Below are 14,993 nucleotides of genomic sequence, written 5' to 3'. Positions count from 1 at the left end.
TCGTCTGGGACCTCCCCCCGTTAGCCAGGACTGCTGATAGATGATGGAGAGTGGCTTGGCAAGCTCCTCCGCCAGCTCCCTCAGCATCCTCGGGTGGATCCCATCTGGCCCCATAGACTTGTGAGCATCCAGGTGGCGTAGCAGGTCGTTAACCGCTTCCTCTTGGATTATGGGGGGTTCATCCTGCTCGCCGTCCCTGTCTTCCAGCTCAGGGGGCCGAGTACCCTGAGGATAACTGGTCTGCCTGCTAAAGACTGAGGCAAAGAAGGCATTAAGTACCTCAGCCTTTTCCTCATCCTCGGTGACAATGTTCCCCTCCGCATCCAATAAAGGATGGAGATTCTCCTTGGCTCTCTTTTTGTCATTCATCACAAAGCCTGAGAGACCTTAAACTGCTTATGAAAACCAGGGTTTCTGTGCAATCAGAATTGTGTTCTGGAGGTGCTTTAGTAAGCAATATGTGCTGCCAGCCTTTGTTCCTTCAGTGGTTCAGAAATGCTGTGACCATGTAGGAAAGGAAGAGAGAGGTGTTTAGTCCTGATTGTGTTATTCTCTGGTGGCAGGTTCAAACCCCTCTGCTCCAGAGTGGGTTGCACACGTGCCACTGGACACAGGATTTGTGATGGGGACATCAACTTGGAGGAACCATACATTCTCCTGTGGAATTGCAATGCTTGTTGTCTGTGAAGGAAACGTCTTTTTCTTTGCATGTAAAGTATACTCAGAGCATGGTCCATACTCAGGGTCATTTTTTAAAGTAGATCTTCATTTGGAATGTTGCTTTCCTGTATCTAAACCTGACCCATGTGCAGATCAATTCAGTCGTATTAGGAGCTTTGTGGAAAGTAAGTATGGAGGAACTGAATGGCTTACTTAAAACTAAAGGTGGTCTAAATGCAAAACTCAGGACTAAGTACGAGCTTTGGAGGAAGGGCTGCAGCACCTGCATGCTGATCTGAATACTCAATATCTGAGCAGACCTGAAATCCATGCCAGGGTGTGGAGCTTTTGTCTTGTCTGCACTGCTTCTGCCTGCGGCTGACACCAGCCAGGCTGTGGTTTCCCTTGCAGCCTTGTCCAGGAGGAGGAATACCCCATGGCGATGTGTTTTCTACGAGCGTGCACGTCACCGTCAGGGTAAACGTGCTGAAGGAGGTGAATGCCGTCACCAAGGGCTTCTCCAGCTGTTGGGACTGAGTTTGTGTACTGTTTCGGTTACCAAGCAATCCTCTCCATCAGGGCACCTGATGTAAGTCCTGTGTGCTCACTGCTGAGATGGCATTTTAATATACATGCATTCTGATTCCAACGTGCTGTTTCTTTTACAGACTGAATTAAATCGTGGGCAAACAAAAGAGAGACACCGTCAAAATTACAGAATACCAAGTCCAAGTCCACTGTAAGTAATCTCTGTTTTTACCCTAGTGACTTATCCTGGATGTGTGCACTGCCCTTTGCAGTGAACTCAACCTGGGAACAGGACTTGCTTTTCTGTTTGTCTGGTTTACTTTGCTTTTTCTTCAATCTGTTTGAGAAACTTTTGCCTGGTGAGTCCTCCCAGTGCTGCAGTAGCATTTTTTGTTACTCAGTCTAGTTACAAGAGGTAATGACAGGAGATCTACTACTGCTGCCCGCTGTTTGCGTTGTAAATCCCTCTTAGTCATAAATCACTTTGAATGTCTAAGGTGGCATCTGCCCTTTTTTTCAAAACCAGAGTTGGCATTTACTTGCAAAGACCATGATCTCTAGGTAGCAGAATGCCCTACCACCCTGTGCTTTGCCCATCGCCTTACCTGCTTTTATAAAGTGTGGATTTGCAGTTTTTTTGTAAGAACTGAGGAACATCATAAGTTACTGAAAAAAGGGATCTGGTTTCCCACAGATGTGTCTCTCCAGATTGATTAATCTGTAGATTAAAAAAGGGTAAATACTGAATGTGGCTTTTCTGTAGACAGGACATTTTAGTGGCTGCCAGTAAGAAGGGAGCTGTACCTGTCACTCAGCGGAGCAGAAATAGGAACTTGTGCTTTGCCTAGTTCACTCACTTTCACAAAACTTGTAAGATTTTAAAACATATTTAACATATGTCAAATATGTTGGTCATTGGTTAAATTTTGTTAGAATTGGCCAAATGGCTTAAAAGTTATCATGAGGAATAAACAGGTGGATTTTCTAGTAGCACACCAGGCATTCTCACATAAGCCTGGCATCTTCAAAAACAGGCTAAAATTTGGTGTATAGAAGAAAATGCTGTTATGGTTGGAATAGTATAGAAAAGGCAGAGCTGTAATAGCTTCTCACTAATCACACTGGATCTCGATCTGGCTGGGAGAGGACCAAACAGCAGAGAAAATCCGTCCATCTGCTTGAGTATTGCAAACAGCAGAGCTTTGCCACCAGTAGGGTTTTAAGGATCCACTGTAACGAGATGTTTCGGTGTGCTGGAAACAAAAGGCAAGCAACAGAAAGCCAAGCACTGCAGTTTTCCACATGTCACTTGAAAGGAATGAATTCTGAAGGCCAACCACAACGCAGAGAAAGGCCTGATGCCTTCAAATGTCTTTTCAGTGATGTTCCTATCTGGAGCTCAGGTGTCAGGTGCAGCCTGCAGCATTTGTCTTCCCGCTTGTGGGAGGACTCAGTACCAAATCCAATGGTGAAGAGCTTGTTTGGGTGCATGGCTGCATATAAGTGGTGATAGTCCCAGGCTCAGAGGGACCAACCTAAGGCTTGACACTGGTTAGCTTTTCCTCAAACCCTTTGGGAGGATTTGAGACTTTGGGACAGACTGTATGCCTGGGCCTCTTTGCAGGAATTCATTTCAGCCGTAATAAGGTAATTCAAAATACCAACAGCTGTGACTTTCTAAAAGAGCATTTCTAAGCATTTTATCTCAGGCTTTAGGGTAAAATTCAGGTCCCATTAAAATCAGAAGGAATTTTGGCATTGATTTCTTTCATCAGGGTGGCAGTCTGTTTCCGTCATTGCAAATGAAACAGGCATTTCTGTTCATGTTCGCTCCATTGCATTTCAAGTAAAACCCTAAGAAATTATGTTTGAATAGAAATAATAGCTGGAATCCCCAGTTTTAGTGCCTGTACTTTGGATTTGGCCACAGACATGCAATGTTAGCAGCTGGAAACCATGTGCCGTAAAATCCATGTGACTTCTTTCTTAAAGATTTGCTGATGTTGTGCCAATGCCATGCACTGCCTTGCTGTGCGTTAGCTGCGGTTGTGCTGTTCTACAGAGAGTGCAGTGCAGAATACATGCTAAGTGAAAGTGATGAGCAAAAATAGTAGAGGAATAACAAACACATGACGGAGAGAAGAAGCTACTCAGGTCATGAGGAGGAGGAGACGAAAGTAAAAGCAAAAGATGTGCCTTTTCTGAGAAGAAATGGGAGAACTAGGAAAGTGTAATGAATATTAAAAGGCTGAAGTCTGAAGATAGATTTTGACTGAGGTAAAGAGAATAGAAACTGGAAGGAAAATGAGGAAGAAAGTTCTCCCCCCCCATTAGTCCCATTGCATTTCCAGAAGCAGCCAGTAGGAGACTGTCTGTGTGAAAGGAGCTCTGTGGAGGGCTGACCCGCGCCAGCCCCCTCGTCTCTGCCAGCTGGAGGGAAGCATCAGGCAAAAGAGAGAGCGGCGGGAACAAGATCTCCTACCTGATGTAATGCAGTGAGACGCTCCTTAGCTACTCTAGGTTGTATCTGAGCTGGGCAGAGCAGTGTTAGGCATCCACAACCAGATTTTGGAAGCTCTTATTCCCTTCCTCTACTATGCCTCGAAGTTCACAGGGGAGAAACCCTCGTACAATTTTTAGCTGGGTGGACTTTGTTTTTCCTGCCACTTTAATTTGCATTGTTGAATTTTCCTTGGAGAGGTATTAATCTGGAGTAACTGCATCCAGCTAGGAGAATTATCTTTTGCTATTGCCATTCCAGGGGCCATTTCCAATAATGGAAAAAATATGTAGAAATTAGGCTGAATTGCCCCAGAATGGCTGCGCTCACTGCTGTAGGCAGCAGGTGTGCTTGTTTGTTGACCAATTCTTTAAATGTTAACTTTTGTGCAGAGTTCCTAACAAAATCAGCTGGGGCCCATGTGTTCATCAGAGGAGACTGAGGATGGTCTGAACATTTGGGATGATATTGCATCATCTCAGGAAGCTTCCTCACAACCCTAATTATTTTACACTTAGGAGTGGATATGGAGCCTATAGGAGAAAACACAGTATTGAAATGTTTTTCAGGCATTCTTGAATTGGCAATTCTTAAATGTGAGTGCTTGAGCTTGTGGGAGGCAATGTTCACTTTGCACTTGCTGAAAAAGTGTCTGCTTAAATCCACTTCTACCAAATTAATATGCTCTATGTGTCATGAGTGGGGCAAAGAACAGCATCTTGGGCAAAAATCAACGTGATAAATCAGCTCCACAACTGTCTTTGATCTTGAGTAAGTCCTGTGCTGTAAGTACAGTGCTCTAAGTCTAGCCCAAACCATGGTCAGTGTTAGTCAGCATCGAGGAACCAGCACTCTCTAAAAAGGGTTTCAAAATGTAATTAATTACTCTTTATAGCAATGAGCCCATAAACACGAGGCACCTTTCTTAGCAAGTTGGGGCAAGTGCAGGTGCTCTGCAGGCCCTGGGAAGATGAAAAGCTCATGCTGAAGGGGAGCGGAACCTATATTTGGGGAAAAGAAAGGTGAAATTTAAGGGTAGGATTGATTTACTGTACATTTACCTAAGATGTGGATGTCACAGCTGGCCAAGTAAGCCATTAATTCAGTCAATAAGAGATGACATCTCAGGGCAATCAATCTCACTGAACTGAGACTGTACTGTGGGATGCATTGCCCCCATTGGGTCCCTCATCGGCACATGCATCTCTCAGTGATAATATAGGGAGGCGTGTCTAAGGACTTGAACCCTGACTTTTGGCCATCTAAGGTTAGGTGAAATCAATCCTGTCCAAAAAATAGCCAGTTTTTAACCACTTTTGTAAAGTCTAGTTGGTCATGATGTATCCTAGGGTGTTATCATATTTTTAGACTCTGCTAAATTAAACTGAGTTACCTTACACTCCATGTCTCTCTTTCCTCTTTGAATGTGGAGCATCCACAGGGTTGGTATAGGGATGAATAAGGAGTGGGTAATCCTTGGAGGACTTCATGTTAAGCACAACCAACCTCTGCTGCTGGCTCTTCGCTGTTGCTCCTCTAGATGAAGTTGGGCCATTGTGCAGCTAAAATCTCAGTCCCCTGTGCTTCCCAGTTTTGCCGGGTTTACATTTCAGCCCCATCCATACACCCTCCCCCTACATGGGGCAGGATCAAAGCAGCAGGGCTTTGAGCAATTTCCTATAATTAAACCAATGCAATTCTGTCATAGCAAGGCACTGCACCCTAAGGCAGATAATAGCTTCGTAAAGAAGGAAGATATTTCTTTTCTCATTGTAAATTACATGTATCAATTTGCTTTACTTAAAAAGCAGCATCCCTATTATCCTTAGGAATACCCCACCCATTTTCTATTTCATCTCTTGGCGATGCTGTCTTATTTCAGTGGAATCAGAGTATTTCCTCCCCGAGTGTCTCATCAATAGCTGTATTTGCTGACAAGCGTGGTAGGTTTAATAGAGCCTCCATTCAAATTCATTGTAAGAAGGGTTCCCCTTTATAGACAGCCAATTATGACATCCTGCCTGTATGAAAAATGCGCATGCTATAGAAGTCGGACTTGCACCATTGTTTGGTAGCGAAAGGCAGGAAATTAAAGAGGCAACATTTCAGTAAAAGAGTGTGTGTGCTTTCTCTTTACCTGCTATTGTTGTAAAAGACACTGAAGATTGTTGGAAGCTTAAGAGCGGATTTTATGCAGAAAAGATTTGCTTTTTATTTGTCAGTGAATGTACGTGCTACATTAAGCAGTGCTTTGTGTTTAGTCAGCTTTACTGTGTAATCTGTTTGGAAGAGAAATATAATTATAAAAATTGTAAAACCATAAATGTTTGCAGGAGATTAGAAGGAATTCAAGTTTGAAACCATTTTAATACATTTTTCAAAACTGTGTTTCAAGTTTCTGTCTTTGGTTACTGCTACAGAGCCAGGTTATGTGTGCATTAAACTGTGCATTAAACTAAGTCCCTGAGGTTTGACTTAGTACAATTTATGTTTAGATTACCATTAAAAGTAACGTCTCATGAATGGTAGACATTCAATCAGTTATTCTGAATTTCTTTTGTGCAAAATATTTACTGTCATCCTCTATAAAAGTAGCAGCATTTAATTACTTAAATACAAATACTGAAGTAATTTTTTCTGTGTGTTTTCTTTTGGATGTAATTACAGAAATGTGGGAAATACTTTTCCAAGTCTTTTGAACTCAAAAGTGGAACAGAAGGAAGACACAGGGGGACATACACCGTTCAGTGTTATTTTCCTTGCACAGGAAAAAAAGATCATTATGAGATGAGCACTAAAGTCTCAAGTTTTCAAAGGTTTGCATAACAAACAAGAGACACATTGTGGGTTGCATCTTGACTTTGAAGGCTTGCCACTGTCAACTGAAATAAAATGGCAAGGTTTAAAGCCTTAACCAAGTTCACAAGGAAAATATTTGGACTAAAAGTTTTGGAAAGTTTTCTCTCTTTGAAGTAGTTTGTCATGTGTTACCAATGTGAACTTTATTGACCTTGAAACATTTTTTTTTGAATCAAATAGCAACTAGTGACACTTTAGTAAAATCTTAAATCAACAACCATCTCCTGGCGGCTCCAGCTTCATAGCAAATGCAGGCAAAACAGGGAATCTACAGAAGAGACCTTTATTATTCGTAAATGAAGCCTGCCAAAACCTTCCCGAAATAGCATTCAAAGACCCTTTTAAGGTCATGGATCCTGAACAAAGCCAGAAGAGCACAAAAAAGTCTGAGGAAAGTCCAAGAAAGAGGCTTCCCAAAGGAGAGGCTTTCCAAGCCAGTATTTCATCCGCAGCTACGTACCAGGGCAGCTCTGCTTCTTCACAAGGAACCCCTCTCCGAGATATCATATCGCAGCAGCACTTTTCTGGTTCTTTGCTGATTCCAAGAGAGGAGTCTCAGGAGAAGACTGGACATCAGAAGCAACCCAAGCCTTCGTCTTCTGAACATCCTCCCCACGTTTCGCAGCTTCAGCAGCACGCACTGTCACCAGCATTTATGTCTCCTGGGAAACCAGAGCATGTCCTTGAAGGTCCCACATGGCAGCTAGTTGATCCAGTAAGACCAGGTCCCTCTGGCTCCTTTTCATCACCCGGGCTTCATTCTCACCACGGCCAGCTCTTACCTTCCCATTCACCGATCATTCCTGGAGAGGACATGCCGTCCGTTCAAAAGGTCTATATCCCTCGCCCTTCACAGGTTTCCTTAAAACAAGCTGAGGAAGTGCACAAGAAGGAAAAGAAACCTCAGAAGCCAGGCAAATACATTTGCCAGTACTGCAGCAGGCCTTGTGCGAAGCCAAGTGTGCTCCAAAAACATATCAGGTCACACACAGGTGAGAGGCCATACCCTTGCATTCCATGTGGCTTTTCTTTTAAGACTAAGAGCAATTTGTATAAACATAGGAAATCTCATGCTCATCGAATAAAAGCTGGGCTGGCCTCAGGGATCGGAGCGGAGATGTATCCATCGAGCTTGGAAATGGAAAGGATTGGCGGGGAGGACTTCGAAGAGCCAACAGAAGGAGAAAGCACAGATTCGGAGGAGGAAACGGGTGCAATGTCGGGCCATTCAGTAGAGCTCTCACCCAGGCAGAAGCACACCCTGTTGTCCAGTAGTTTGCTGAGTGGAGGGAGCCAAGGATCCAGCCACGACCGGTGTTCATTGTCTCATTCCAGTATGTCTCAGTCTCTTGAGGACAGCACCCAGTTTGTGGAGCCATCGTCAGACCATGCTCTGAGCCATAAATCTGAAGATACCCATACTATAAAGCAGAAGCTTGCACTCCGCTTAAGCGAACGGAAGAAGGTCATAGATGAACAAGCTTTCCTGAGCCCCGGGAGCAAAGGGAGTACCGAGTCAGGCTACTTCTCAAGATCAGAAAGTGCAGAGCAGCAGATCAGCCCACCAAATACTAATGCAAAATCTTATGCAGAAATTATTTTTGGGAAATGTGGTAGAATTGGGCAAAGGACTGCAGCGTTAGCTGCAAACACAACCCAGGGGTTTCCACACCTGTCTACCGAAGAGAAACCTAGTATGGTACCGTTATCTGTGCCTAGAACACAGGTTATTGAACACATCACTAAGCTAATTACAATTAATGAAGCTGTTGTAGATACCAGTGAAATAGATAGTGTTAAGCCTAGAAGAAGCTCTTTATCTAGACGTAGCAGCATTGAATCTCCAAAGTCTGGTGTATATAGAGAACCGTTTCAGTTTGATATCAAGTCTGGTTCCAGTAGCCAGTTGGATGCATCAAAAGTGTTGACATCCCACGGTGAAAAAATTAAGCCCGAACAATCATTGTTGTCACTTCAGCAATCCCACAGTGCCACAGAGACAGTGCCTCTCCTAAGAAGCCACTCAATGCCTTCTGCTGCATGCACTATAAGCTCCCCACATACCTTTAGAGGTAGCTATTCATTTGATGATCACATCATGGAGCCTGAAGTCTTAAGCCGCAGTCAAGCGTTTTCTTCCCATCCTCGAATGCTAAAACGACAACCAGCTATTGAGCTACCTTTGGGAGTAGAGTACGTCTCGGAGGAGGTTAGCTCTGTGAACAAAGAAACTGTTTCCAAACCTCCCGAGGAGCCTGAAACCAAGGAAAGCGATCTTACCAAAAAGTCAAGGAAGGGTCCGAAAGTCAAAGGGTTCATGTACGAGTGTAACATATGTGGTGCTCGGTATAAGAAAAGGGACAATTATGAAGCTCATAAGAAATACTACTGTTCAGAACTTCAGGTCTCAAAGCCTCGCTCTTCCACTTCCCATACCTCTTCAGAGACTGAGAAAAGTGTTGCAGATCCTGACACGTGGCCCCAGATGATGCATTACAAGCTAGGGAGCAGTTTGGAGCTCACCCCACTCCGAAAAAGACGAAAGGAAAAGAGTCTCGGTGATGATGAGGAGCCTCCAGCTTTCGAGCTGTCTGACACTCCCTCCTCCAGTACTGGGCCAGGGACTCAGTTTGCAAACCCGGCATCATCTGATGTCGCTTTAAACCTAACCCGTGAATCCATTAAGTCACCAGCAGATCCGGGTAAATCCGCACCTTCTGATGTCAGTGCCAGCTTTCATTCCAGGAATACCAAACCGGCTTCAAGTGTGGAGGGCAAAGAGAGAAGAACAACCTCAAAGGAGATCTCCGTCATCCAGCATACAAGCTCCTTTGAGAAGTCTGACTCTATCGAGCAGGCGAGCAGCTTGGAAGGAGAAGAGAAACCCTTGTCACAGTACTCGTCTCAGCCAACACCCCAGCACAGCCGACCGCCTCACTCCCTGCAGCCCAAGCTGGTACGCCAGCCCAACATCCAGGTTCCAGAGATTCTGGTCACGGAAGAGCCTGACAGACCAGAAACGGAGCCAGAGCCTCCTCCGAAAGAGCCAGAGAAAACAGAGGAATTTCAGTGGCCACAGAGGAGCCAGACCCTTTCTCAGCTCCCTGCAGAGAAACTACCACCAAAAAAGAAAAGGCTGCGGCTGGCAGAAATGGCTCAGTCCTCCGGAGAGTCCAGTTTTGAATCAGTCTCTCTCACCCGAAGCCCAAGTCAGGAAAGCAGCATATCCCACAGCTCCAGCCACTCTGTGTCATTTGATCGTGAAGATCACAGCAAGTCGGAGTCAACCAGCCAGCCCTCTGAATCCCACCCAAAGCCTCCTGGCATTGGCTCACATATGTTGATGGTACCAAGCCACCATCATCATTCCAGGGAAATGCGGAGATCTGCTTCTGAGCAGACACCGAATGTGTCACATCCTTCCCAGATGTCAGAGACCCGCAGTAAATCATTTGACTATGGGAGCCTGTCGTCCACTCCTGCCTCAACCCCTGGCCCGTCAGCCTCCTCGGCTCCACAGGAGAGAAGGAAATGCTTTCTAGTTAGGCAAGCATCCCTCACTAGACAACCAGAACATGAGCCAGACTCGGCCCCAACAGGCCGGCCAGAGACAGAAGATCCAATTCCTTCTTCAAGTAAATCTCCTTCGACAAGTTTGCCCCATCAGCCAACATCTTCATCCCCTTTGCCCTCTCATGGTACTTACCCAAGTGAAAAGAGTCAGCCAAAAGACAGCCCTGAGCCAGCATATACCCAGCCATACACAGAAGCTCTGCAAGTGTTTCATCATCCCATACCACAGCTAACGCTGCATGAAAAACAGTTCATGTCCCCACAAGTTTCTATCTTGCCCCCACAAGTTTCTATCTTCCCCTACCAGCACCTCCTGCCACAGCCAGGGCAGTCTGCAGAGCTCTTCGCTGCACACACTATGTCTGACATCCTCTCTGCTCAGTTCACCATGCCTCAGATTCCTCCTTCCATATTTCAGACCCCACCACTGCCTCTCCCGCAAACGCTCATCCACCCGGGCCCGCTTCATATTGCTCCTCCCTTAATGTCTCACCCTGCTGAGGTGCCGTTCAGGCAGCATCCTTCATTCCTGCCGGTGCATTATCCTGGCTCCTCACCAATCCCTTCGGCCTTTTTTCTGCCTCTTCAGTCTCAGTTTGCTCTCCAGTTGCCAGGTGAAGCTGGTGGACATTTGCCACAGATCAAATCCAGTTTATTCCCAGCAGCAGGAACCTCCAGTCTTTCCCCATGCACAGAGTATGGCTCAGACAGTAGGTTGCATCCTTTGACCTGCACAACAAGTCCTTCAGTGTCCATATCTGCATCTCAGCTCGTTGTTCCTACGCGGTCAGACCCAATGGTGTCACTTGTTGTCCCCGTTCGCATACAGACAAACATGCCGTCCTATGGGAGTGCGATGTACACAACACTTTCCCAGATTCTGGTCACTCAATCCCAGTGCAGTTCCTCTTCTATCGTTCTCCCAAAATTTGATGATTGCCAACCCAAGGGTACCCTGGTCTGTAGTGCCGATGTTCATGGACTAGGCTTCGATCTGGCACAGATGATCACAGAGGATCAAAGAAGCATTTTCCAGAGCCCGTATCTGAGAGTGCCCTTACCCTTACCAGAACGAAAAAGCTATATGCCACTCACCTCCCCGTCAGACAGCATCCTTGGACTGGAAGGAGGCCCATCAACAGTCGGTGGAAGCAAAAGGATGCTCTCTCCAGCTGGTAGTTTGGAGCTGACAATGGAAACACAACAGCAGAAGAGAGTGAAAGAGGAGGAGGTGTCTGAAGCAGAAGAGAAGTTGGAAGTGGTGAAGCCACCCAGTGCAATAGAAGAAGGGAAAAAGCAGGATAAATCTCACTTTCTTGCAGAAAGCCAAGGCAGGGTCGAGGTTGAAACACCACCTAGTTTGTCCTTAGAGCAGTCAGAGCCAAAGGAAATCCCCAGTACTTTACAGCAAGCTGTGTCCCATTCAGGTTCTCCAAGTTTTGCAGCACTGGAAGAGTATAAGCAGCCAGCTGGCAAGCAGTTCCTCAGCAAGGCACCTTTGCAACCCGTGAAGAAAGAAGACTCCAAAGAACTGGTGGAGCAGTCTCCACCAAACCCTCCAAGCCCTGCACCTCTGTCTGAGGTCACTCATAGTGCAATGAAGTCTCGAGAAGGTACAGATACAAAGAAGGTACTTCAGTTCCCCAGTCTCCACACAACCACTAATGTCAGTTGGTGCTATTTAAACTACATAAAGCCAAATCATATCCAGCAAGCTGATCGACGGTCTTCAGTGTATGCCAGCTGGTGTATTAGCTTGTATAATCCTAACCTTCCGGGTATATCCACTAAAGCAGCCCTGTCCCTCCTGAGGTCCAAGCAGAAGGTGAGCAAGGAAACCTACACCATGGCTACTGCTCCACGTCCAGAGGCAGGCAGGCTTGTCCCGTCCAGCTCCAGGAAGCCAAAAATGACAGAGGTAATGCAATCCTATATATTTCTCCTCATCCATTTGGATACATGGGAAGAGGGGGACAAGGGACGGGGAATTGCTATTCTTAGTTTAATAGGAGTTTATTCATCCCTCTCTCAGTTTGGTAAGCAGTTGTTCTCAGTGAAACTTTTAGAATGAAGAAGCTAGCACCCACTGTAATAAAAAAAAAAAAAAAAAAGGCAAGCCTGCTGCAAGGCAGTGTGCCGTATTTCTTTTCTCCAGTTTCTACTTGCCTTGTAATCAAAAGAGCATGTAGGAATCATCACTGCGCCATGAACTGCCACTGCTCAAGCACAAAGGATTAGACTTGATTTGCATTTGTCTTGATATTTCAAATAGCTTTACAACTTTTTTTTTTTTAATAAATGCTGTTATAATTCCCTACATTTTGCATGTAATAAATGAAAAAGGATTACCTTGGGGAAATGGGATTCTGTCTGGTTGTGCATCTACTGATCTTACATTAATGAACATGGAGAGGCATGCTTAAAAGTATTTAAAAATATTAAAGGGAGATTTGCAAGTGTATTTAGGCCCCCAAAGAAGCGTAAAGGCATGCAGTGACATTTCTAAAAGTGCCTCAGTAGGTTAGACATGGAGTCTTGTTAAAACACCCGTGTCATTTAGTCCATTTAGTTAATGTCCTTAGCTGTCTACCTCCTTTTCCAGGTATCTAAGGATATGTTATACCGGACTTTAGAGTTAAGGGGAGCAAGGCAAATGGCTTCACAGGGGCAGAGCTCACCAGAGGCATTGCCCATATGGGCACAGAAGTCTTTAAGACACTTCTGGTAACTGCCTAGTGTTTTGTATCTCATTTTGAGGCCAGACTTTTCCCCTCTTGGTTAATGCTGAACCATACAGATTCCTTTAATCCAGATCATGTTCATGTAGATTAGCAAACAGAATTGCTATGAAGATTTTGCAATTTGATATTCATCTCAAGTCAATTTATATTGATGGATTATTCATTTTATTTCTGTATCATGAAATGAACTCTGAATATTAAATTTATCATAATCGCTGCTGCAGCTGCTGCTTATAAATATGTCTTAAAATACACAGTAGAGTCACTTTGATTCAATAAATCTTTATTTCTATTCAGCATTTCCATCATTCTTCTGCAGAAATCCAAAAGACAGAATTTCTAGGGACACAGAGGCAGACAATTACCTGTGCAGTGCAATAACCACACTAATGCTTGATATTTATGCACTCTTTTTCAAAGGATTTTATCTGAACGGTGTCGTACCATCCTTGACTCCATTCTCTAATAGAAGTGCCTGTGCTCCTCTGAGCTTTGCTCTTTGACGTGGTGCTAAAATGCACACCAAGTGTGTGTTTCAGAAATACGAGACCCTCATACCCTGAAGTTAAAGGTTAAGCTCTAGACAGGAATGGTTCAGCCCTTAGTCATCAAAATGCATATTTCACTGCATGCATTTGCTCAAAAGACTCAAAAACCTTTTAGACAAAACCTTATAAGCTGACTGGTAGTGAAAGTTAAGGTTTTCATGGTACAATTTGCAAAAGTAAGAGTTTGTCCTGCCAAATTCACCTAGAAAATGGTGTAGCCTAAATCTAATATTAATACCTGCTGCTTAAAGGAGTGGGGTTTGCAGAAATTATGTTAATTTCAATGGCAATAAATTGACCTTATGCCAAGCAGAGAAATAATTTTTGATTAGGTGATCAGTGGGAGTGAAATCCTCAGTTTAGTTTTTAAAATACATGTGACTGGCACAGATTAGGAAGTAGCATTGCTGGTTACTCAGGAAGATGCGATTAACAGGAGCTGTGTAGCAGTAGCATCAATCAAAGGTTGAAAGTTCAGCCTTCAGTTAACTCTGCTCTAGCTATTTCCCTTAAATATTTTCTTCTTTGTCTAACTATAAGTTGTCAGTCAACACAACAGAAAATGTAAATGAGCTCTAATATTTTGTACAATTATGCATGCAGCAAGCTACCAGCAAGCAGTAGTACTGTATATACTGTCTACGTACTTGGCTTGGTTTTTAAATTACCAGTGGGATTTACTGAGCAGATCAATTCTGAAGTGACTGTAGGCTCCAGCATGCATGTAGGGATGGCTAATTACACTGTATCGGGCTTGCAAATTTTGTAAATTAAACGAGATTGTAAAAGGGGATAGTAGTGACTGTATGATTTTGGCTCTCTCTGGTGCCTTTCATCTGTCTATGTTTTGTGCTTTTAAAAGTTGCAATAAATAAACCTCATGCTACATCTAGAAAGTCAATTGTTTTGTATTCCTCAGTAAATAAGGAACTGAACTGGGAAGGTTATCACTAGCATTGTTACGAACGTGTAGCTCATATCAGGAGGTGAAGTCATAACGGCCAAGGTTTAATTTTTGAAGCTGCTCAGTGTGTCTCCTGCCACTGATTTCCTCTGAGCACAGACGTCTCCATGCCCAGAGACACCAGCTCGAGACTGTTTCTGCTGTTAAATTGTTAAACAGGTTCCTGGCACAGTTCTGTCCTGGGCTGATAGCCCTCTCCCAAGCAATTCCTGGGCACATTTAGGGAGATAGGACAGGACAGGACAGGGACCATTCCCAGGAGGCACCTAGGAAGGGTATGTGGGTCTGATGGTGGGGACATGGACTAATCTGTGTGAGCTGGCCCTGAGGGCAGAGAGCAGTCCCAGGTACATTTAATGCTCTAAGCTGAGCTCCTGAAATTACTGGGCAAATTTGAAATATTTGACCTCAGTTTTGCAAAGCTACTTTTTAGTGAGTCCGTCCCTGCTCCTGCTGCAAATCTGATGGTCGTACCAGCAGCACGCTGCTGTGGAGGCTGGGTTACATCCCACTGAATTTTGCATGTCTCAGAGCTAGTCACTCTTGGCTTCCCATATAACCACGGGAGACAAAGAGGCACCTCTTGGGTGATTCATTCCCCCCCTTAAGATAAGTGTCTA

The 14,993-nt window shown here is 44.6% G+C and overlaps 1 protein-coding gene across 1 annotated transcript in view; it reads left to right on the top strand.

Annotated features, from left to right (window-relative positions):
- Positions 1-10,402: 10,402 nt before the first annotated feature.
- Positions 10,403-14,993, top strand: part of LOC103915417 (transcription factor HIVEP3-like) — a 50,454-nt gene continuing 45,863 nt past the window's right edge. Inside the window, exon 1 of the mRNA XM_009322228.1 lies at positions 10,403-12,038. Coding sequence (XP_009320503.1) covers positions 10,479-12,038 — 1,560 coding nt within the window. The 5' untranslated portion in view covers positions 10,403-10,478. The remainder of the gene's footprint in view (positions 12,039-14,993) is intronic.

Source organism: Pygoscelis adeliae, unplaced genomic scaffold (assembly GCF_000699105.1).
Source record: "Pygoscelis adeliae isolate BGI_AS28 unplaced genomic scaffold, ASM69910v1 Scaffold513, whole genome shotgun sequence".
Classification (NCBI taxonomy): Eukaryota; Metazoa; Chordata; class Aves; order Sphenisciformes; family Spheniscidae; genus Pygoscelis; species Pygoscelis adeliae.
Note: the sequence above shows the minus strand (reverse complement) of the source record. Positions and strands in the feature narration are given on the sequence as shown.